We start from the raw sequence: 27,984 nt of genomic DNA on the forward strand, positions 1-27,984 counted from the left end.
GAGGCCCCCCCCCCCCCCCCGACAAAATCTCCTACGATGAAATTCAAGGCGCGAGTAGAAGAGTCGATGAGTTTCATAAGGCGTTTATCAAGGAACACGCCTCCTTAAAGTTTCATGGCTTGCAGCCCGAATACTCCACGACTACTTTGAAAGGGACGCACTAGGAGAGGAATTCAGGGTCTACAATCGCGCGCACGCCGCAATTGAGAAGTTGCATCGGGAGCCAAATCAAGACACACCCGCAGCGTCGATATCATCCAGTGACATTTTCCCAACGATGAAAGAGCCAAGGGAAATAGCCTGCCTTCCAGATTTTCCGCTTCATAATTTCTCTGGAGATTACCTGGCATGGCCAACCTTCCGCGATCTAACCCTAAATCTAAAAATCAGTCATATTGGGCAACAACAAGCTCAGCGAGGTTCAAAAATTACAATACATAAAAAACTCCCTACAAGAAAAGGCACTCGAAACTACTGAAAAAATTCCGATAACATATGGCTCCCTTGCAGCAGCGTGGACAGCACTAATAGAAAAGTATAAAGATCTAAGATTGTACGTCGAATCCCACCTAAAACAACTCTTTGACAACACATCACGAGTAGAAGATAAGGCTGATTCAGTAGAAGACCTCGCTCGTGACTCAAAGGATTTACTGAAAAGGCTTCGGCAATTGAAGCTAGAAGAAAATACGTAGGATTGCATAATCGCCCATCAGTTAACGGAGAGACTCACTCAGCGTACAAGAGAACAGTGGAAGGAATCATTAGAAAGATCCAACAATTACTCCAAGCTCGAGCAACTGTATACGATTCTAATAACAAGAGTGAGAGCGTTAGCGAATAAGACCGGAGTTGCTACAGCAGGAGGCTTTACCCAGACACAATCATCTACAGAGGGATCAGGGAGAATGTACCAATCACCTGTTACAACGACTTTCCAAGGCCAATAAGGACGCCAAAGTACGACCACATACACGTATAGCCAGCAGCAGCATTTTGTGACTGCATCCTCCAGATTTAAGCAATTGTCTGTCATGGAGAGAAAACGTTTCAAGGAGAACAACGACTATGTGCCAACTGTTTAGCGCCCAACTCCACTTATAAATGCACCACCCCCTGAAATTGCAATAAATGCTCTGGGTGGTGTCATACACTACTACATGATGAACAGTACTCGAGTCCAACCCAAGTAAGTACAGGTCATCAAAACCCTCAAACTGAAGAGATAATGCAATCATCTTAATGACATCAAGCACATTAGTGCCAATTTCAAAAAGAAGAAATAAATATCAGACGCGTTAATCTGGATCTATTGACATCGCCATTTGCAGATACAATTTTATGAGAACAACTAGTACCTACAAAGAATCCATTGGATCGACAACCACAAGGAAGTGCCAATCATTTGAATACTGTAGTGGCACAAGAGGTGCTCAATTAATAGCAATCCAGACACTACTGCAGCTGGTGAAGACTAGGAAGAAAGTTTTCATGACATGAATCCTGGAAGTGAGAACACACCGCATTACGCCCAGGAAACCCCGATTCAACTGCAGAATCGCTACATGGTGGGCGGTTTCTCAGTGAGAAAAAAATGGCAGTTAATTCATCGCGCTGTCCTTACCGCCATCAAGCCATCAGAAAACAAGAAGTCTAAATTATATCGCTAATTGTACAACATAAAATTTATTACAATGGAGTCCTCAAAAAGATTCACTCACCCTTTCAACAACACCTTGAATGGATCCTCGCCACATTACCAACGACCAGGTTCAGATCTTCTTAGCTAATCTCTCATGGAAAGAACACGAATTCACCTCCGTGGACGTATTCAACAAGATAACAGCAGATAAAGAAATTGGAAGAATAACTCAAAGTGGCTATAAGGGATGAAAACAAAATGTACAAGGCAAGGATAGCATGTTGTATTTGTTACGTCATTGGAACTTGCTCGCAATCATTCAAGAACCCTCTCCCAAGGAATTATCCAAGACTTAGAAGAATTATGAATTCATTTTTGGCATACGACTAAAAGCACACGTCAATTCTGCTAACAAATCCTTTAATAGATTATACTCAACTCACCCTGGCATACAAATGACAGCCATATAGGATCTTAGCAGACGACCTTTAATATAGTCTCACACTCTACGATGAATTACATATGCATGATAGAAAGAGAATCCATGCTCAACATTTAACGGGCCAATTACTGCTGTTTCGATTAAACCATCCAACAGTTATCAGACACGGATGTTTATGTTTTTATAATTATGCCACTCTAGACAGAGGCATTGCGACATTTTTCAGAAACATTCTATACAAACTGTACAAAAGATTCCAAAGAACAACAACAGACAGGTAAGACCCTCTTGAACGACTACACTCAATGGAAATTCAATCCAACCGCTACGACTCACATGGGAAGAAAATGGGATGCAGTGGTAAACTCCGCCATGCTTCACTTAAGGCACACCATTGGAGAAAGGACATATAAAGAAATCACCACGCTGCTTGTCCAAATTTACGCGATCCTCAACACAAGGCCATTCAGCACTTACTGGATATTCGTAATAGGGAGCACACTCAGGGAGAACTACCTTTAAAGGATTTGTCAATTTCAGGATTAACCCAATGAAAGCTTATAAACAATGTTTACAACAATTCTGGTCACAGTGGTCGGCACATTATTTGGAACAACAACTGTCAATCTCTAGATGGCACCACCCATGGAATGATATCCAAGTTAGCTCACTGGTGTTCATCAAAGACGAACGATTATTTTCCTGCAAGTATCCACTCGCCAGAGTCATTGAAATTCCTCCAGGCGACGACGGCCTCACCAGAGTTGTCGCACTAAAACTGCTCCCATCACAATGGTCAGAGCAATTCAAAATCTGGTAGCCCTACCTATGCAAGACAATCACGGAAATCATCAATACAGTGCTGATGGCGGGAGGAATGTTCAGGATTGACGCACCCAACAATAAAAATTTATTCCATGAAATTTAAAGTCATTATAATTCGCAATATTACAAAAATTTGCTATCCGCATAGCAACAAAAGAAGATTCTCAAAGTCAAAGTGAAATAGTGCAAGTCACAACAGTTAAATGTTCTACACGTCTGTCTACAGGAATCCGTGCAAGATATACTTATTTGTTTACATTATTAATTATTTATTTACGGCATTGCGCCAACATTATCGGTTTGCCTCAGCAAATTGATTATTATCAGAACGCGGAAGGAGGCGCCGATACTGTTAGATGTTCCCCACAATTCATATCGCTAATAGTACAAACATACCAGTCTTGCCTTGCATACCCGGACGACGCTACAGTTATTGCCATCTGTTAAAATCACGACGAGTTCAACAATTCTCACAACGACCGGTAACAATAACTACCAATGTAACATAACCTTAAATAGAAGTCACTAAAGCCATTGTGTTTATACTGAATTTATGCATTAACCTGTAACTGATCTCCCCCCCCCCCATCTCCACCATTAAACCGGTTGTACGGTCTAATCCATGCACTTTGGTTTTCTGACCATCCTGGTGACTGGAATTCCAAACACAGAGTAAAAGTAATTTTTAAATTGAAAGAAAAATTTATTTTAAATCATTAAATTAAAGAATAACACGAACTGGATTATTTTTCCTCATAAAATGGATCAGTTAATTCCTTTTCAACGATGTTTTACATAATCCACCTTGAATATAAATTACAAATAATCTGTTAGGCATGTGCATCTTTTAAGGAGAAATTCAATTAATAATCGATATTTATTGTGAAATGAAATTACATATTACAATGAATGGAAAGAAGAGAATTACGAGATTTAATGCAAGGAACCATTAATGTTTTAATTTATGGTTGGCTTCGAAAATATTGCAGGTGATTGCATTGAATACGCTTTGTCTTCTGTTTATGTACACTATATTTTGAAAGGTGCGTATGGACATTAATATTAATTATTTTAATTTAATAGGAAATATATTCGATTTCTGTTAGAAAAAAGCATGTTTTGATAAAAATGAATTGATTGTATATTAGTTAATACAAAAAATTGAATGACATAATGGTTAATAAATGATGTTGAATTCAGTTATTGATTTTCAGTTGCATTTTATGTATTGCATTATATATTGAATTATATACAAAAATATTATGTTTGAAGATGAACGTGTATTTATATATCTTTTCGTCAGTATTATTCATATCACAAAACTATTCCTCTGTTAGCCAATGGATATGTTCCTATTATTTAATCATAAATATGATAATATAATATTTATTACATTCTATATACTATATATTACATTCTATATACTATATACATTCTATATTACATTATATTAACATACAAACGCAAAAATTGAATTGTGCACAATGCTATAGAAATATTGATTAATTTCGTTATGTATATATATTTCAAACAAATGTCACTATGAATTTAATAATTAAATTACGCTTCTTTTCTAATATTGAATATTACATATTTGCACTTATTTTGATTTGCAATAAATATAATAATAATTATTAGTATTCCAGCGGTATTATTATTTTATGAAATTCTATGAAATTTTTTTCGTTCATATTAAAAATATTAGAAATAGTTGAATTAAATGTGAACAGCATTCAAAAATTATTTTTGTATATCTCTTCAAAAAATTCTTCAAAATACATTTAGGTGATTAGAATACAACTTTAAAGTATTAATTCAAATAATTATTTAAATAACTTAAAATTCATTTATACTATTTTAAATTGCTCCTATTAATATATATTTGAAATTACATCAATATCAATATTGTAGGACTTAATAAATAATCATAAATATATAAAAAATAACAGTTATTTTTTTCATTGAATTTTTTAGAAGTATGTAAACCCAACTATTCTAAAAGAATGTTTAATATAGTTTAAGCAATTTACAAAATTATATTCATTTTTGTTTTCTAACATTCAATGGAAAATGTGATACTCAGTCAAAAATTTCAGAAAGTAGTAAGTTTCACTTTGGAGCTAAGATAATCATGTAGAATTTTCTTTAATTTTGTTTTTTCGTCATAATTAATTATTCTAGTCGAAATAATAAAATTATTTTATTTATTATTTTAAGAAAAGTACTTAGATTTCATAATACTTGTAAGAATGACTATGATTATATTTAAATTGTAAATCTAAATGCTGAATTAAATTTATAAATTGAATATGAACCATTATTATACATTTTAAATTAATAAGAAAAACTTAATAATATACTTGCAAATTTAATAGTTTTTAAATTATTAAATAAAATTATTAAATTATATTAATAATCGAAAAGATATATTCAAGTCAATTAAAGTAATAAATTATAATATAAAAATGTTTAGAAGTATTTAAAATAATAATTTTTCCTAAATGGAATATAAAACTCAAGAAAGCCTAGCCTTAAAAAGTAATTTCTATTTGTAATTAGTTGAAGTAATTTAATTTTTAATCATTACGACTAAAAATAAATTTTATAAGTAAAATTATTTTTAATGTAATTATAAGTTATGTATAGGAAATATCTTAATTATTTCAATTGTATTAGAAGCATTCCTATTTTATCACGTAGTTTCATTTTTTTTTTTTAAATATTATATATAAGCTGTGATTAATCTTGTTATTGAAAATAAAATGATTTGATTAGTATAAAAATATTTAATTGCAAATATTATGAATAATAATAAAGAAATAAATATGGTATTTTCTTTATACAAAAGAAGTTATAAAACATTGACCAACATTTTGTGCTACTGCTTGAACAAACTAATCTGAATTTTTTATTTATTAGGATTAAATATATAATATTACATACAAAATTTTTTTTACTCTGGATTTAAACACGATATTTATAAATCAATGAATTAAATAAACGTCAGAATCATTTTGCAGAAAAAATTAAAATAGATTGTTACTTTAACTAAGTTTATTTTATACTGATACTAATTTTGTTTATAAGATTGTATTTTGAATATTAAGATATTAAAATTTGATGAAAAAAGAAATATATATATATATATATATATATATATATATATATATAATAGTATATTTTATACATTTGATACATTTCGTACATTTTATACGTACAAAGTAATAAAGCGTAAAAGTATAAAAAAGTATTAAAATATTAAATATATTTTAGTAATATTATTTATATATATGGAAAAAAATATATTCGATGATATCCAACTTTTTTCATGATTTTACAAATTTTTATCAGGTTTCTGTTTAGCTTTTCTATAGTAAATCGTTGTATTTACTCTAGACATATCATTAAGGCCAATTAATGCAATGTGTTATGAATTTCCAGATAATATTTGTCAATATTATATTTTTCTTATTAAATTTCAGATGTATTTTTTTTTAATTCTTAAATACGTAATAATTTAATTAATATTTTATTATGAAATTACAAATTTTGCAAAGCTAATTGACGAATGTCAAGTGATCAACTCGTTTAATGATGAAACGTTCTAATATTCTGCATTTTTTTAGCAACTATAACATTAATAATATTCCAAATTAATTTTTAATAAAAGGATACATCGAAGATTGTCTAGATAGTTCATTTTTTATCTTTATGTTGAAATAAACAGTTTCATTTTGTATGTATGTATCATTTTATGTTAATTGCATATACGCGCCATTATTACATAACGAAGAGTTTATATTAGAGTTTATATAGAGAGTTTATATTAGTCAAAATCATTTAAATATATACTGCAAATTTATTTTAATTCAATATAACGTATTTAATTTTTTAACAAATATATTTGTCAATAAATACATAAATATTGTGAGCATCTATGATATATAAAATAATTTATAAAGTAATTGTGGTTTCAAAACACTAAAATAATTACAATATTTATGACTACCAAAAAAATTACAATAAAATTATACAGGACAACTAAAAATATATTTAGCGTTATTACATCAGAAATTGTTTTTCTGGATATATAATATTTACTTAAGGATAGGATAATAATTAAAAAAAAATGCAAATATTATCATCATAATATACAACAAAAGAGTATTTGAGATAAATGATATATTGCATTGGAGAATAGGGAATGAGTAATTTCTTGAAATATCAGATTTCTCATAAAATTAAATTGTTTGCCAATCCGTGCAAGTTTTTCATGTTATAACATATTATAAATTTTATGTTATTTTATAGAATTTTGAAATTCAGTCTTCAAAAGCTTGCTCAGTATGTTCATGGATTTTAGTTGTGATTGAATATATAAAAGGAAATACTAAATGATTTATATTAATATACTAATGTAGTAATATAAAGAATGTTCATTCTCTTATGTCATATAATTATAAGATTAATACTTTTCAGAATTTAAAATTATTCTATGTATTTCCAACTTTCAAACAAGTTTAAAAAAAATATTCTACATATAATTGGTGGATTTAAGATTAGTACTCGATATACATTTTGTATAGTTAAAAATGTATATAATTTAATTTTTTTAATATGGTATTATAACAATTTTTGTTAATTATAAAACGATACGAAATTCCACTTTAATTTATTTTTTATTTTTTATTTTTTATTAATTATTTTTAATTATTTTTGTATAAATCTTAATAAATAAATTATTATGTAAGTTTTTAAAATCGAATCGAATATTTATTGAATCAATTAAATTAATTCCATATGTATAAATTATTAAAAATCGCAATTTTTCCTAAATAATTTTAAATAACATAACATTATATATTTCCAATGTTTATTCTTTCAAATTGATTGTAATATATATTTTTCTGGATGTATAATTAATCTAAATATTTAAATAAATGTTAATAGAGTCAGATTAATATTTTCATTTGTCTGTATATGTATGAACTTGACGTTGTATTTAAATTATAAGTAGATATAAACATTTACAATATTGTATTTACAAATTTGTAAATTTAATAATTTGATACGTACAAAATATGTTTACAGTAATATAATATTGCGGTATCTTAAGGAATATTATAATTAAAAATATATCCACAATCAGTATGTTTAAATATATACAGATATTTACAGTTTCTATAAAATACAGTAATATAGTAATTATGTTTATTTAAAATATGTACTTGATTTTATAAATTGATTTTATACATTATATCTATTCATTGTAATAATCTGAACATATTTAAAATCATTATTTACCTCTTAATCCATGTTTCTAGCACTATAACTTTTCCTTAAATATATATTTTAATAGTATTTTTATAATTCGTATATTCTTTTATTTTATATTTGTAATTTATAAAATTTTATATGCTTTCCTATTTAGTTTTAATGCTTTAAAATAAAATACATTTTTATTATATACAATCATTTTAAGAGACAAGAGTGTATCCACACAATTATTTTCATTCTCTTTTAGAATGCGATGGATTAAATCTAAATTCCATTGCATTTAAATTCTATCGAGAATTTATATTTATTAATTTTCTAATCAACAGCTTGGCTGTAACGAATAGAAGTTAATTAAAGTTGCAAAATATAGTAATATATGAAATTTTAACTAGCTTTATTTTTACTGCCAAAAAACTTGAACTTGTGGTATAAAATTCAGCAAGATTCAAATTACAAGTAGTAATACTCGTATGCGGTCAACCGCTACAAATGATTGGCCTTACATCATTTTTGCTATATTTACAACTTTGAAGACTAGAACTTTATAAATATAATCATATATGCATAGTAGAATCATGAAAACTACTTGAGAAAATATAATCTCCGACTGGCTTCGCAATGCATGTTAATCCAGCTAGCGAGTGCAGTGAGAATATTCTTGAATTTATAGGTCCTATGTTATCTTCACTTAATAGTACTCCCAAAATTACACGTTTAACTCGATTTATATGCCAACATTTTTTTTTTTAATATTGAAGTATTTTTTAAAATTATCGACAATGTAGATATAAAAAAAAATTATTTATTAATATAAAGCAAAATTATATAAATATAAATTGTCCATGAAAGGATAAAATTGAAAGGATAACATTAAATATTTTTATAATTTTGTTAATCTTTAAAAAAATTTTTTGATGCTGATTTTAATAAAATTATTAATAATTAATTAATAAAATTAACTATTAGACAGAAGGTTATTTATTAAAAAAAATTAGTATTCATATGAAAATTTTTAACATGCTATAAAAAAATCTGAAAAAATAAAAATAAACTATAAAAAAATATAAAAATTATAACCTTTTACAGCGTTGAGCTTACTTCCCACCATCTGCTTTGCTACGAAAGCTGCCATGTTGCTTTAATTCAGTTTTTTGATATATCCAATTCTTATATTCGATTCTATAAAAGATGAAAAAATATAGTTATAAAGTTTCCATTTTTAATAAACTAATAGTAAATAGTAAAATTATTGGCACTTATTAGATGAACCATATTTAGCTCAATTATCATTATTTACGTAGATAATCGAAAATCATTGTCAATGTTAAGATTTTCAGTTTCGTGTTTATAATATATATTTGTAGTTTCTTCAATTCACTATAATAATATAATTTACTTTTACTATTATTTATAAGAAATTTTTTTATTCTATTGTAAAGCGAAAATTTTTATAAAATAGAAAAAACTCATAATTGAATATAATTTTTTATTTTAATATTAATTAGACGATTAAATAATATATTTCTGAATATTTATTTCTATCTCTTTAAATAAATATAATTAGTTCAGTCTATTATTTGAACATTTGATGTTATTAAACATTTTATATTACCAAAATAAAATTTTATGTAAACTTAATAATGATACTTTATATTTTAATAATGCTAATTTATGAATTTAATATTTATTATATCGTTGGTTAACTAATTTCAATTATTATATATATTTATTCTGTTTTCGAAATGCATAAATAAAATAAGATATAATAACTGCTGTATAATTAATTATTTATTCTTTTATTTATAGGGGAATATATATTTTATATATATAATATTTATATATTATTATTATATATATATATATATATATATATATATATATATATATATATAATATTTTATTGTTATTATTTTTTAGATAATAATTATTATTTATAACAAAAAAATATATATTTAAAATTTAAAAAAAAATTTTCAATCAGAACAGCTGTAGCAAAAATTAAATGAAGAATTTTTATATTAAAGATGCCAAGAAGTCTATGACAAATGTGAGATTAGTCAGACAATGGGAAAGGAACTAACTATACTTGTGTTTGGCCTCACAAGATCAAACTTTCTTCTATTTTTATACCCTTTTCCAAAGTAAAATATTTTTCTCGTGCTTAGTTTCCAATCTTAATTTTTTTATTTTTGCAATTAACTTTTTAAATTTTGTCTCTATTTTTCCGTGTTTCTATAAGTGTACTTCCGTTTGTCTCTCTTCTCTCTTTCTCTCCTCCCCTCTCTTATTCTCTAATATAATTATAGAATAAAATTTTTGAATACAGTGTTTCATATAACAAGCTTGATCCGATGGCCTAAAAAATAAATACTTCAAGACATATTATAAAAATAATTATCTTATTAAATTTAATTTGATTATTCAAGGAACAACGAAAATATTCTTATAATAATACAATTTTGTATAATCGAAATTTTTAATATATATACATCTATATATTAATAAATACTTCATCATAAAAGACATAAATTTAATTTAGTACTTAATATATTTTATGTAATAAAATTTAAAAGGTTTATTTTTTTAGAATTATTTCTTATTTATTATTAAATTTAAAATTATTCAGGTGCATTCAGATTTTTTTGTAATTTACTTCTTATAAATATAATGGTGCATTAAAAAACTGTAGAAACTTAAAAGTTTAAAGAAAAAAAATTAAAAATGTCAAAACAATAAAATCGTAAATGTTAATATTTAGTTAAAACCATTTGTTTTTGTTTTTATAAAAACAGGAATGTAATCACTTCAAAAAATAAACGATTCAAATTCTTATTACTAATTGTTGGACATATTCGAACATTCCTATTTCTCTTAACACGATGATGTTTGATTTTCGTTTAATGAAGTTGTTGCTTTAATTTGAATATCTTAAGAGGCAAGTCAAACCACGAAAAGGGCACGTGCGGAAATTCAAGAGTAAAAGAGTGATAGCAAACAATGCCCTAGTATTTGAGGATTGAGTATCAGTAGAGGCTGAGAACCACGGGATCAATAACAAAAGAGAGCGTAAACGAGTGTGTATTCGTAAAGTATTAAAAGAGATATGGACGACTGAGCGCCAAGACGTCTGGGCGCCAATACGATTTTCCTCTTAGAATATTTTGGGTTACAAAAAAGATTGAAATTACCTAATGAATGCTATATAATTAATGAAAATATTTTTATTCATTCGTGTTTGTATATAGTATAATTATGATTTGGATAAATAAATGGTTAGTAATTAAATTTAATTTTTAGTTTAATTATTCTTCTATTCTAATAATGTCTAACATTCAGGCTAAAAATATAAAATTCGTATTATTATTATTAATATACTTAAAAATAAGATAAACTAGTAAAAGAAATTTTATAATGTAATTACTAATAATACATGTAAAAAAAATTTTCATTTCCTGAGTTCTGTAATTCAGAAAATAATATTTTAAAGCCTTATATAAATTTACTTATATAAGGTATGTTGAATTACAAAAAAATTCTGATGATATTATTATTATTGTGTTATATGTCTCAAAATGATATTTTTTATATTTATATTTGTTATTTTTCATGGAATGATAGATAATAGAATGATAATGTATAATACAAAATGGAATATAAAATTACAATGAACGAAATTACATTATTAACATAATATGAATATATAAAGATTATCTCTTATAGATTTTTGAATATTCAAATAAATAAGAATAAATGTATATTGCAAATATTTTATTAAATATTGTTGTTAGGTGTTGCTCAGAAATTTTTGTATTATAATTACTATAAAATTATGTTTTATGTCTTAAATATAATATAAAGAAACATACATATAAAAAACCGAATATTTTACAAAAAGATGGCCAAACTTTTAGTGTGAGTGCTTCAAAAAATAATAATGGAATTAAAAGACAGTGTTTCTAATGTTATCATTCATAAAATTAAATTAAAATAAGTTTTATCAAAAATATTTATTTGTTTAATTAAAATATAATTATTATTTGCAGAATATTAATTAATAAATTCTTGATGTGTTGAATATACCATTCATGCAAAATACTTTAAAGTTTACAAAATAAGTCTCATGTAATTGATTTTTAATTTTTAGTCATACTTCACGTACGCATATATTATACGTAGTATACGTAATCTATGTATATATATATATATATATATTGTGAAAATAATGTTAAAAGTAAATGAATTATTAATTAAAGTACATTCACATTAAAATTAAAAGTGAAAAAAAAATTAAAATTTTTTATTATTATTTTAATAACTATTATTAAAAACATTTTAGTAGATATGATGAGGAGATTTGGCTGCAAGTACTATTAATTCAGAGATTGTGAAATTTTCATAGTTCATTAAAAATATTTTGTAGATATAATATTTTAAACGATATTTTATGAATCTTTTATATATCTCTCAATATATAAGAGCAAATGGTTATAAATTTTTTTATAAAATATATACTTTTACGTATAATTGCATTCAAATTTTTTAGTTTAGTAGCGAAAATGAAATTTTTAATTTATCTTTTGCACAGTTCATAAACAACTTAGAATGCTTCTCAGACTGCTTTTTCATTCAACTTACTGTTTTTATACTCTGGTATTAAATCTGATATTGAAGCATATACTAATATACGTACTTTAGCATTTGAATAAAATAAATTACATTATTTTAAACAAAATTAGATATCTTTGATTTATGAATTTTAATTAGAGCTCAGAATATATTTATTTAATATCATTGTATTTATACATTTATAATTTGTCATCATTCAAGTTATGTAATATTTTTGTAAAAAATAATTTTCAACATACTAATATAAATTTTTCATATTGATATTTGCTTTCTATATTTACTCTATGCCATACCATTGCCAGTACCCAATATTTATCACTTTTTTTGTATCTTAAAAGTTCATAGACCGAATAACAAAAAATTATTTATATAACTTCCTCAAGACTTTAATTTTTATTTTTATAACCAATCTTAAATTTGAAATTAATTTTTATTTTAAGGAATATAACAATTTATGCTATTTTTTAATTCAATTTATAATCGTTTATATAATTCGTTATAATTTATGTATCAATGAATAATTTGATTTCTCTTTAATGTATTAAAGTACCTTTTTATTATTTTTATAATATTTTTCAAAAGTATTTTAAGTTTTTTTAAGTATATTAATTATGTATTAGAATTTTAAATAATTGAAATGTTAAATAATTTAATTTAAATATATTTATTTAATAAAATGAATATTGGAATATAACCGATTTTTTATTATATATAGTTTTATTATCTATAAAAAAGTGAAGGTGTAAAATAATTACGTGATTATATATAAAGATTTTCTCTTTATTTATTATTTCCTTAATTTAATCTTCTTTATTTCTTTAATTTTTTCTTAATAATAAGGGAAATTGATTTTCTTAACATTGTTTACAAGGTTGAGTTATTATTCAGGTTAATTTATATTAGAAATTTGATACTCACATTATACATAAGAGTACAAATTTCTTATGATTATTTTATATATCTTATAGTTTCTTTAAATAATATGTATTACATTCAATTTCTTTAAAAAATTATTTTGATTAATGCCTTCTATTTTATCACTATATAAACCATATTTATGTAAATATTCAGTATCTATTTAATTAAATTACCATAGCTAACGAGTCAACCATATTTTAAAAAAAATTTATTAACAACATAATTACGATCTGTAAGTTGTGATTTCTATTATTTTGAAAAAACATTGACATATATTTCATGTTTAAATTGTTGAATACAGTTATAATTGAGAATTAATTAATTAAATATATATTTAAAAAGGTAAAACACTTCAAATAAATTAATGTATATTAAATATATAATTTTATCGAACTCATATATTGTCAACAAAAATATTAACAAAACATATCTCAATAAGTTATCATTTGTAATATATTAATAATATTTTTCAATTATATTTGAATATTTTAATATTTACATAAATCAAATATATACAAAACATCGTTTTAATGACAAAGATTTTATAAATGCTTATATAAAAACAAAACTATTTAATATTCTAATATTGAATTGTGAATTATGAATATGAAATAAAAATAGGTTATTTTCTGTTATGATATAAAATTAATTTTTCATTATTTTTATTGATTATTAATATCAATGATATATTAAATAGTAAAAACTACAATTTAAATAAAATATATTTATATTGATTAACGAACTTGGATATTAAAAATTTCCACAGTATTTTGTAAAAACATGTTAAAGTAAAGTTGCAAAATTATATATATATATATTTATGTATCTTTTACTTTTAATTTTAATTGCATCAAACGAAAAATTAAAATATCAAGTTCCTAATAGACTAATTGATTTCTATTGAATTTAAATGTAAAGAACAACAGTTACAGTGACAGAGAGAAAGAGCAGAGATAAAAAGTGAAAGAGTAAAATAACCATAAGCATTGTTTAATTGCAACTAGACCTCTCTATAATTGTAAATTTGTATAAATATTGTAATTATAAATTTGATATTTAATATAAATATTTTTATTTGCATACATGTATTTCAGACTTTTCTTTTCTTTTCTATCCCTTCATATACTATTCGCAGTCTATACATGTCAATTGTTGTAGAGGTGGAGGTGGGGCTAATAATAGAAAGAATCGATAACTCAGTCAGTTTGCGTCAGATTTTCCCGTTTTCCCGCTTAGTCTATTTACATCTCTTTTCATCTTTATTTCTCTTTTCCTCTTATTTTTTCTTTTAAAATTTTTATTGTTTTTCAGAACGTTTTAATCGATTTTTAATTGAACATGTATATATGCATTTTACAATAAATGTAATTTTATTACTAATAGGTTGTTATCCTAAAATATAGTGTGATGTATATTATTTATCTTTATGAAACTGTCATTTTAAATTATTGCATTATTTAGTTGTTTTTTAAAAAGAAATAACTCTCTGTATATAGTATTATTAAAAAAAATGTATATTATGTAGTTGTAAAATTTTCATATTATAAATTTATATGAGTTAATTAAACATGTTTTCAAAAATGAATACTGTAAATATTTCTTAAAAATATTAAAAATTTAACGTAATCTATTGTAAAAATATCATATTTTTATCAATTTAAAAATATTCAGTCTACATGAAATAATAACATTATCGATTATATTATAAACCAATACTTTACGTGACCTGAAATAAGCCGCATCTAATTTATTGATTAATGCAACGATAAATAGAACCAATAAGATGATTGTTTTTAATATTTAATGTATTTAAAGCTATTAATAAAGTATCATACTTCTAGACAAATTCTTACTTAATAAAAATATGCATTCAGCGTCAAAGCATTTATATTATTATTTTGGAAAATGCATATATGTACTAAATGATAATTTATATTTTTTAGCGATTGTGTTCTTTTTTCTAACGTAAAATTTAATTCGAAGAAAGTACAAAAAGATAAGATGTTGAGAGGTATACAATGAAAACGATATATACATAGATTTTATTCAAGTAGTTAACAAAATTTCCACGTTATATTTTATTTGACAGAGAGATTTTTACATGAAATTTTAATTACGTTTACTTAAGTCCAGTTAATTCTTATATTTTATATTATTAACAAAGAGATATCATAAATAATTACTTTTTCATTCATTAAAAATTAATATATTAATCAATAAATAGTTTCATTGGTTCTAAAATAATTTTAGATAAATAGAATAACAATTTCTGTATTTTTAAATGTTGTCTTATCTATATAGATTTTGTTATTTTAAAATAGAATATTAATTTAATTTTACAATAAAATTTTATGAAATACAGAATATTGTAAATTATTCTTTTTAATATTTGGTAAATTATAAGTATCTTTTTCTATATACCTCGTATCGATCTTAAATATCTTTTCAAGTATTATAGCTCTGAATCTAAATAAAATTCCTTAGATATATATGTCTGAATTTTTTAATAGATGAAAATGTTTTAGTGAAATCTAACTTTTACATAGCGTCAAAATCTAATTTATCTTTATGTATAATATAATTATGATAATATATTGAACTTTAGATATTGAATTACTAGTACTTTTGTTAGTTTGTTAAATACTTTTAATAGGGATAAAGAAACGTAATGCATATTTATAAATATCTTTTCTATTTATTAATGTTATAAGCAAGAAGTAACGTTATTTAGAAATTGCAAATTTATTACTTTTATATTATTAAAGCTATTATATATTATATATATTATATATATATTATTTATGTCTTTAAAAAATAACAGTAATCAGTACAAATTATTATATAATGCTAAAATAGAAAAAGCTAATAATTAGAGAAAAATGCATGTTTGGTACGAATTTACATGTAACTATTGGTTCATTTTTAATAATGAACTTTAGTATAGAAACAACTTGATCTAAAAATGAGATATACTTGATCTACAAAGGATAATACAGCTTTCACAAGAAATTGTATAAGGTAACAACGAATGACGAATCAGTGTCATTATTCGTATGCTCGAAACTTTTTATGAGGTCGAAAGGACAAGAGGGTGCGAAGATATTACTTGCTGAGAAACGAAACTTTTATCTTCGCATACGATTCGCTCCAACTTTATGACTCGTAACCTCCTGTTCTTACTTTCTTAGCTTCAAGTAATTTCGTAAATCTCAATTTCATTATAGATGGATTTTGTCTCCTGAATTCTATAAAATAAATATGATAAACATTGTAAATCATATATAATTATTTTATCAAATAGTGGTCGCGTTATATCACCAGATTTTATATTATATATTAAAAAAAGTGTGTATTAAAATTTAATATTAATTTATATATAATAGAGCATCTATGTTTTAAAAATTAAATAATTGATTGACTATAGAATTTTTAATTAATAAACTGCAATAATCTAAATGAATTTTCGGTGACAAGTTTAAATAGTAACGTATGATTTAATTTAGATGATTTAATTTTTTTTTTATAATTTCATATTAAAATTTTAAATACGAAAATAACTATAATAAAGTACAAATTTATAGTTAAGTACTAACAGAATGCTTGAGGTTCTATTTAAAAAAACTATTTTTTAGAATACTAGATTAATTATCTTCCCAACGGTTGAGAATCATTTTCTTAAAAGTAGACGAGTTCTTGTTGAAGGCCAGTTTTATACGCAATTTACAGTTCTGTAGAGTGGGTGTCAGTTGGAGAACAAAACCAATCACGTTATGTGATTCGAATAAGAGTGCTTTTAATAGCAAGAGTGTAGAAAGTAGTGTCCATGTTGTTCAGTGAAGATCGTGCCAAAAGAGGATAAAAAGGATGTAATTGATGCTGACGTTGGCACACAAAAGAGAAAGAGGTGGATTGGAATCGCAAGCAGTTTTGGTACTTCATAAGCGTCTTATATAATTTATTTACTTTAAACAGTAGAATTCATTAGTTTTTTTAATAATGCAAAAATTGAACTTCTTATTTTCGACTTCGTATCCACAAATTAGATATTTTTATTAATATCATTATAGACAATAATTGTAATTTTATCAATTTTAATCAAATGAACAATCCCATTTGACTTATGTATTAATATGCTTCTAACAATGTTTGTAGTTGCTTGGCAGTATAAGCCTATTTTATTCATTATCTTCAATTTTATTTTATTTTATTTATTTTCTACATATAATTCCAAGATTATAATCATTTATTTTGTAATTAAAAATCATAGATCAAGTATTTAATAAATTTTTGTAAACGTTTATTAAAAAGATTTATTATATAAATATGTGTATATAAAAAAGCGTATATACAAGATAAATATAGATCATACAAGAAATGAAAAAATTTATCAAAACAGAAAATCTTGGATTTTGTATTGAAAATTGCAAAGTATTCGAAGCTCAATCAGAGATCAGTTAAGGATTATTGTTATACGAATATTAACTGAACGTATTAATATTCAAAGACTGATTAATATTCGTAATTATATATTATATATTTAATTTATTATTTATTTAGGGATAACATTAATTATAAATATAAGAATTTTATAGATTCATTAAATATATGTTTGCAATTAAAGAGTGAGATTAGAAAAAAATTGAATTATGTAGATAGAAGGGGATATATATTCAGAAAATTGAGTTTATAGAATTCTAATCTATATATGCAATAGTAGTAAAGAACACTTCGTTAAATAAAATATATTAAAAATAATATCAAATGTTATTTTCCAAAAACATATATAAAATGAGTTATGTGTATCATTGATAATTAGATAAATCATATTATTTTGATTGCGAATGAAAGCGATTGAAATATCACAAAATCATTTAGATTAAAAAATTCATTAGAATTTAATATATTCTTCTGTTTCATATATAAACTAGCTATACTACATAGAATTTTATGTATATATTTATAATAATATAGAATTTCACAAATAATAAATATCATTTTATTAAGGTCCATTCTTATCTATATCAAAAACATAATTTAGCACTAAATTATTAAGGTGCCAAAAATAAAACCAATGATTTATTATATCAAATAAAAATTAAATGTAATAATCTACGTTTATTTAATCTACATATTAAAATTTTAAAATATTTAAAAATAATAATTTTCATCATGAGATAGAAGGAAAGAAATAATATGCAGTTGAAAGATTGAATTCATTATCATGATTACAAATGTGTTATGAAGTTCAATTGCAGTCCATAAAGGACAATAGAGAGACGATAATAAAATTTGATCGAAGGGGTTTATTAATACATTTACATAAATTTATTAATAACGAATTAAAATTATTAATAATTATCTATTTTTTCACGAAAATTATATTTAATATAATTTTAGTTTTACTTATAATTATACTTATGTATAAAGTTTTTAATTAATAAAAGAAATTTTGGAAATAATTTGAAATATTTTCTCTATGAATATTGACTATATAATATAATAAAAAACTAAATACAATTATTAATAATCAATGTGGATATAAATTTCTATATATATTAGTTGTATACAAGTTATATTATATATATATATACAGTTATATACAATAATATAAGCTGGAAAATCAAACGAGAATTAAAATTCATTTTTTAATATAATTTTGTATTATTTTCGGTGTAGATACATTGTAAATCTATAAGTATGAAAATAACTCAATGACATTTATCAATTAAAAATTACGCTGTTTAAAATGCGTAAATTAGATCTAATAATATTACCCAACGTAGTAGTTATCAAGAATTATTATTCTTTTTATGATCACAATAAAAATAGATTTTTCCCTTAGCAATGCAATGGAAAAAATATTTCAGCATTTATTTTTACACTCTGCACTCAAAAGTTTCATCAAAGCAAACATCTCATCGGAAACTACTGAAAGAGTGCGTACCCTGTCAATAACACCTACCGGTTTCTAATCACGAAACTCAGCATTATACAATGTCATCTCGATGAGCGCTGGAGAGAACGTTCCTTTGTATTCTTCTCCGTGAGATGTTTAGTGTGAAATGGGGCCAGTGAATACGAATAGCAAATGTTCATCGCCGTCTATTCGTTGTGTGCTTCATTGCTGAATTCTCAGGGTGATTTGAATTATGTAGATTCATTAATGTGTCAATCCCGGATTAGTCGTTTTAAAAAGTTTCAATTTTTTATAATTATTTAATACATATATAGTGTGATTATTTTTATTTGCCTAATGATAAATTATTTTATGAAAAATGTTATGTTTAAATGAAAAGATATTTTTATATCAATAAATTTTAATTAAACAATATAACTATTTATTTTAATAAAATATTTTTTACTTAAATGAATTTTAACTTATTGCAAATTTAGTGATAATAAGCCATGTATAAACCAGTTTCTTCCGTTTAACTTTTTTTCTAACCTTCTTGTTATATTGTAACAAAGTTTTTAAATATTCAAAAGTCCTCAATTAAAAATAAAGATAAAAGTTTAATCTATTGTGGTTAACATATTATACAATTTAAACTATAAGTTTTGAATTATAAAAAATATTTTATATTATATTACATTATATGAAATTAATAGAATTTTGCTAATATTAAAAAAAAATTTTATTTAAATAAAGTAAAGATCAATTAATCAATGTATTACAGAAATTTCATTAAGTAAAAGAAAATTACCCAATGACTCATAAGTATCATTCATTGCATATTTTTTTTAATATTTGTTTTAATCATTGCTGCATCAAGTGATATCCATTAATTTAATTCTTTTTCAGTTATTTAAAAAGGAAAGCAGAATTAGTATTACATTGGAATTAAAAAGATATGTCTTGGTTTTTGAAAACTCATTTAACGGTAATTTTACTAGTTCTTATGATAGTTAACATGATTTTTCAAAATTATAATTACTATATATCAGTTATATTTAATGATCATTATATATATCAGTTAAGTTCAGTCTTCATTATCTGTATATTCTGCATATTTTATGTTCCGGGTTTTTCTTACAATCGATTGTTAATACTGAGCATGATTCTTATGTCAATTATTTAATTTTATCCATTAATAGGGTAATATATAAATTTAACACACTAATTTCTTTTCATCAGAATAGAAATAATCAATACGAAAAATGATGAAGGTTGATCATGAAAAATTATTTTATTTTTTACATAAGCTAAAACAACTATTGTATTAATTTTATTTTATTTAAATATTCGTAACTTATCAAGATTTAAAAAAGAAATACTATTTTTATATATAAAATATTATATATTATTTATATTATTATATACTATATATATATATATATATATATAAACCCTAAAATTAAAAGAAAATTAATTTGTATATGATTGTATAATAATAATTAAATAATAATTTGTCTTTAACAGAAAAAATTATTTTTAATAAGCTAAATAATATTTAATTAATTAAAAATTAAATAAATAAAATAAATCTCAATAATGTCTATGGGAAAGTTTGATTTATATGTATAAATTATTTAAAAAATGTTTATACATACATAAATTTAAATGTACGTATTAAATTTATAAATATATACAAAGTTCATTCATAATTTAGATATGAATGATTCAACTTATATTTTTGTTCAAACAAATTTTTCGACAACATTTAACGAAAAATTTATACCACAAATAACAATGAACAATTTTGCGATTTTAAAGGTGGACTATTTTAATATTATCCGAAGAGTCGCATACGTATATACGTGTTTGCTATATTTATTATATTTTATTGAATAATAAATAAAATTAAGAAGCAAATATTTATAAACAGTATAACGGTAAGAATTTAATTTCACTTTCTTAATCTTTATGCACTTATCATACATTATTATTTAAGGCGTTTGAAAAATTGATATAAATATATATATATATATATAAAGTGTTCAGAATTGGTTTTAAAATATATTTAGAAATCAAGAAATTCGATCCTTTACGCCATAGAAAAAAATTTCCAAATTTTATGAACATTTCTGAGAAGACAATAAAAAAGACGGAATAAAATCAGATCTAACTAGTTAAAGTGTACAATGAACATATATATTAGAAAATAATAAATATAAAAAAATAAAAATAATAAAAAATAGCAGGTAAATTAAAATTATAAATCACAAAAAAGGGCTATATGTAAAATGTGATCTGATCTTTTTATAGTGATAGTTAATATTAAAGTTAACGGTATCATCCTAGAAAATTATACATTAAGCTGAAATGTATTAAGAGACGCCAAGAACGTCATTTCACGTTAATTAAATGATATATTAAAAGCTTTTACTGACTATTAAAGGAATTATATGCATGTATGTATGCACACACACATGTATATATATATATAGAATACTGCATTAACTTTTCACTTTTTTATGTGCTTTTAAAAAGTAAAAAGTAAAAAGTGCTAAAATGTACGTTCATTACTATATTGAAATACTATATTTAGCTTATTATAAATAATATATTAAATTATGTAAAAATATATTTTTAATCATAATATGTTTCAATAATCGATTATTATTGAATAGAAACGTAGTTTTAAATAAATAGGAATTATATGTAGCATAAAATAGAATTAAAAAGACATAAGTAAAATGAAGAATATTTTAAATAATGAGAATATTGAAAATGAATTTAATAATGAAAATAACAAATATATTATGAAATAAGATATCAAAATAATATGAACATAAAATATTAATATTTTAGCATACTAACTGGAGTAGTTTAAATTTCCATCGAATAAGAAAGTACAGAGACCGAATACAAACTTTTCTATCACCTTTGTTATTAATATATTCATACAAGCTAATATGTCCTTTCCCAAAGGCTTTTTTTGACTAGTGATGAGCTATAAGTTTAGCTTTGGCAATAACCCTCTATTACCGTCTTTTCCGGTCCCACTTAATGGCCAGTATAACACTTTACTTAATACAATTAGCGATTCATTTAAATATCTTTCTGGTTTTTACTGCTCAGCTTTAATTCAACATTATCATTCTATTTTCTATTATCTCTTTATATTATCATCATTTTTATTTCGTACCTAATATGTATGTATATTGCATTTGTTATAAGTTGAAAAAGATAGGTAATGTTATCTGCCGATTAATTTATTATATATATAATATCACATTTTATATATATATATATTCAATTTAACTGAAAAATAGTATGTTATTCGTTCATTAAACAATCAAACAAGAAAATCATTGAATCATGAATTTTTATAATTTTTGTTTATAATTTTTGCATATTATATTAATATTAAATTATAAAATTGTAACTATAAAATGTTATCAATAAGGAAGCGTGGAAATTATATATTATTACATTTTTATAACATTATTATAAAAACTAAAAGGCTATTATTATTAATTGTGGAATTTCCATTAATTATTTTAGTAGAAAATTATATACCATTTATACACTAAATATAATATTCAATTTATTTAAATTGTTATATTAAGATTAATTTAATAATATAATTATTACAGTTTTTCTGTTATATTATTGATATTGATGGCGAAAATAAACGTTTGAATTTTTGGAAATAAAATAAGTCAGAATTCAATTACAAAATTTAGTGTATTAAAACATGATAGTTATTATAATATTTATATGTTTTAATTATTGTAATCATCCATTGAAAATATGTAGATTAGTGAAGAAAAATTTCTATTTTTCATAGTAAGTTAAGTAAGAACAAACGTTTATGATTGTCAATCTCGAAAAAGTTGATTTTGATTGCGTGTTTCTAAGTTGTCATACTGTGTGGTATGGAGATCTGAGTCAATAGATTATACTATATATAATAATAATGTTGTACGATAATTATAGTAAGTGCATGATCGTTGTCAAACAAAAAATAATATTTAATATTATGCGGATTTATCATAAAATCTTTAATCATCCAGTCATAATAATCACAATAGTTATCATCATTGATCTTTTAATAGAGGATAATACACGAACATGTGTTATAAATAGTTAAAAAAATTTGTTATACATAGCAATGTCATTAATATATAATATTCTTGATGACAATTAATCTAGATTTGAATGCTTCATAGAATGGTATTACAGTACATACTCTTAATATTCATTTTAAATATTTATCAATATAGCAAATTTTTTGATGATTACTTCCGAGAAGTATATACTTTTTCTTCTTTTCTCGTATCAATGATGGTAAAATATTTTTCGGATCATTACATCTTACGTGTCTTTTAGAGCAAATAGTTCGGGGTTCTATTACCATGCATTATCAAATTTTTTTTTGTTGTATAATACGATATTTTCAACGTAACATTTAATATATTTTTTCAAGATTTATTCATAAATGATAAAAATAATATATTAAAACTTTATTTAGTATAAGAAGTTATGAATGTTGAAATACTTTAAAAATAAATTTCTATCGATAGAAAATAATGTATAATAAATAGTATAATTACATTCATATTCGTGATTTTATATTTATTATTATTGTAAAAGATTTAAACTATTATTAACTTCGTCTTAATTATTATTAGTTCAAAATATACATTGAAAGTATAAGTAATACATTATATAGATGTGTACCATTAATTTTTAATTATATTTTAATTTTTCAAATTATTATAACCTTATTAAATTTTTGTACAGTTATACATTGCTTTGAATATAAAGATAACAATATATATTGGGTGATATTTTATTAATGATTTTGTTTAATTAGAAATAGGTAAAGAAATGTTATTGTAATAAATTATAAAATATTTCAATGTGGACTACATTATAAAATTTTTAAAATGTCACTTTTCAAAATAAAAAAATTTCCTTTGATAGTATTTTATTCAAAATAAGATATGTACAATTTCAATATCACATAAAAGAAAATTAAAAGAAATTCCCGATAAACAATTTTTGAAAAATACTGTATTTGGGAATAAAATCTTTTATATTTAGAATCTGTATCATTATTGTACGTATTAGTTCAATTATTTCGTAAAGCAATTTTCATACGTATGATTGATTACCTATATATTTTTTTATAGTACTGTTAACTAAAACAATGAAAACAAGTGTAAATCATTTTTCGGTTACTTTAAAAAAATATTTTATAATTTTTCAATCTTCTTTTTCTTTTGAGTTTTCTCTTCTCTCTCTCTCTCGCGCTCTCTCTCTCTCACATATTCCATATAATTTTCTGTCGTTTTCAATTTCAAATATTATTTCTTTTTCGAAGATAATAATTGCAACCTATAACAAAATGTTTTTAACTTTAGGAGCAATGTATCATTAGTAACCCTCGCTCTGTAAGTTATAATATTGTTTCTTTTATTATGGACAACGAAACTAATAGAAAAAATGGAAGTATAGTAAATTGATAAACAGAGAACGATAAAGATACAAAAGGAAAAATGAAAAAAAAAATTTTTCTTTTGTATTAGGATATATGATTATCTTGATTACTTTAATGATAATAAAAAATGTTTGTCTTATGATTTGTATAGATTAGCATAAATTTTAAATAGTAGTTAACTATGAAGAAGCTTTTAGATTATCAAACAAAACTTTTTTACCAATAGAATTTATGTTTTTATAATTCTTGAAATAGCACTCGATTTTATTGAGAGGTATGCATCACAATAGTGCATAAATTATTTATTAACCACTATTTACTTCAGTATTATTTGGATATTATAGTATAAAATTAAAGAAGTTAATAATTAATACCTATAGATAATAAAATTTACATAAATAATACAAACAATAGAAATTATTTTGAGAATAACTATATAATATTTAATATAATATTATATTATATTGTTAACAATTAGTAATATATTAACAAAATATAATATTCAATTGTTAAAGTAAAATTATATATGGTTATTATTTATTTTTTGATAAAAAAATTCGATTAATTACTCACTATACTGCTTAATAATATACTATACAGCACAGAGCATAAATAAAATTTAAAAAAATTACTTATATAGAAATTATAGTTTATTATTTGATAAAACTATAAGATTTGTAATAATATAACAATAATTGAAAATTGCATTAAAATACAGAAATCGATAAATTCTAGAAGTTTGAATTTTACACATTTCTAAAAATTTGCATTTAAAAATTGAGTGGATTTCATTTTAATATTATTTTATATCGAATACTCTCATATTATTATTAATATTATTTCGTGTATAATATATTTCATTAAATTAACTATCGTACGCCATCTTTCAAATATATATTTCTACATTGGTTAACAGACATCTTATTAATTATCTCGTGTATTGTAATTAATTTAAAGATTTACTTCAGTCATGTTTTAATTATAACATACATATAATTTATATTGAACATAAAAAATTGGGCCATCAATGTATTATAAAAGAAATAAGATTAATATATTCGAATAATCAACAATATATTATTATTCCTTTATATGAAATATATAATTTATCAATCTAAAAATAAAAAATTCACATGACTTTTAATGTCTTTGATATCTGATAAATCTACTTTATGTTTGAAACAATTACTTCTTGATTGTAAGGAATCTGATGTCAATCGTAATAAAATATTAAAAAATTGATTCAATTTGCGAATTAAAAATTTAAATTAAAAATTGTTAAAAAGTTCTTTGTATTTATAATGAAAATATTATAATAAAAATAAGTGATATTAATATAAATATAAATATTTATGATATACGAATAAAATATATTAAATAAGGTAAACAAATTAAAATATAAAAATTAATTGTTTAATAGGCCATAATTTTATTAAAACATTGCTTTAATCTTATTAATATAATTTATTTATTTAATTGAGTGCGATTTTAAATGAAATTTAACATCCTATCCTGATATTATTAGTTAAAAGCTCGAGTTTCCGTTAAAAAATTTGTACGTAAAATATCTTCAAAGTGACAATTTCATTTCTATAAGTAACCTTACATCAAGAGTCTTATTAATAATTTAACTATTCTTAAGTTTAAATAGACAATTTTTTCTCTATAATTATTTAAATAGTAATTTTTCTATAGTTTTAAAATTGTTTTGATAAAAGGTTTCTATTATTATATTTTAAGCCTATATTGGGAATAGTATAATATGGAAATCTACCACACGAGCTTCAGGAAAGAAAAGAATAGTTAATTTGGAATAATGCATAAGATATTTTATAATGCTAAAACGTTCATACATCGATAGGATTGTCAAGTATCAATATATTTACTTTAAACATGTACTCAGAATAATAAAAAAGTTTATAATTGTTTTTATACATGATTATAATATTTTTTCAATTTATATTACATATATTTTTTAATGAGATTTTAATATTTAACGTATCTTTTTAGATTCGCTATTTCATTGTATTAATAATAATATTTTATAGATGGCATAAAACTGTTTATAAAAATGAATCAATTATGATATATGTAATAGAAAATATTATTAGTATTTTATAAAAAATTAATGTTATTCGTGAAATTTTCAAAATTATAATATTATTAGCTATTATTAAATATATTATTTAATTTTTAACACACTGTGTTTACATCAAATTTTTATTATATAAGAAAAATACGTTAAATTCCAATAATTATTATAATAGATTACAAATAAATTAGTAAAACGGGAAAGTAAAAAATTAAATTATACTAATTCAGTTGATATTTTAAGCTTAGTTATGAATAAATATAATAATATTTTTATTCTAGTAGTTCGCTCCTGTTTGTATTCAATGTGTCGATATTAATATGACATTACATTGAAACTAATAAAAAAAAAATAATAATAATTCTTTATAATAAAAATGCTGCTTTTATTAAAAACTTATTTGTGTTTTACAATAATAAAGATAGGAAATAAAACATCGATTCAATGTATAAAATATAATATACTAATAATTATAATGTAAAATAATTCAGTATTTCATACTTGTAATCTTTTTAGTCTTTCCTTAGGAATTAGAATAATTGAAATAGCTATACATGTGTTAACAATGATTGTAAGGAAAGTTACGAAAATGGATAACTACAGATGTGTAATGAATTTAATTACATTGGTATCTATTAAATCCATATTAGGGGTTGTCAAGTATTACAAGCTGATTAATATATCCAATTTATAAGGTCATGCTCAAAGAATCTTAAAATAAAATATATTTATTTATTAATTATTATAATCTTTTCATTATTATTTTTAATTA

At 22.8% G+C, this 27,984-nt stretch overlaps 1 protein-coding gene across 3 annotated transcripts in view; it reads right to left on the bottom strand.

The window, feature by feature from the left end:
* The window catches only part of cpx (synaptic transmission protein complexin), a 131,581-nt gene that overhangs the window by 91,709 nt on the left and 11,888 nt on the right, over positions 1-27,984 (bottom strand). The window contains exons 1-2 of one of the 3 annotated variants that reach the window (XM_011506031.1): positions 19,693-19,742; positions 9,264-9,365 (exon numbers count right to left, since the gene is read on the bottom strand). In XM_011506031.1, coding sequence (XP_011504333.1) covers positions 9,264-9,318 — 55 coding nt within the window. In that variant the 5' untranslated portion in view covers positions 9,319-9,365; positions 19,693-19,742. Of the gene's footprint in view, positions 1-9,263; positions 9,366-16,836; positions 16,856-19,692; positions 19,743-27,984 lie in introns of those variants that run through there. The other 2 variants (XM_011506022.1, XM_011506013.1) reach the window with 2 other exon arrangements.

This window comes from Ceratosolen solmsi, unplaced genomic scaffold, assembly GCF_000503995.2.
Source record: "Ceratosolen solmsi marchali unplaced genomic scaffold, CerSol_1.0 scaffold10, whole genome shotgun sequence".
Classification (NCBI taxonomy): Eukaryota; Metazoa; Arthropoda; class Insecta; order Hymenoptera; family Agaonidae; genus Ceratosolen; species Ceratosolen solmsi.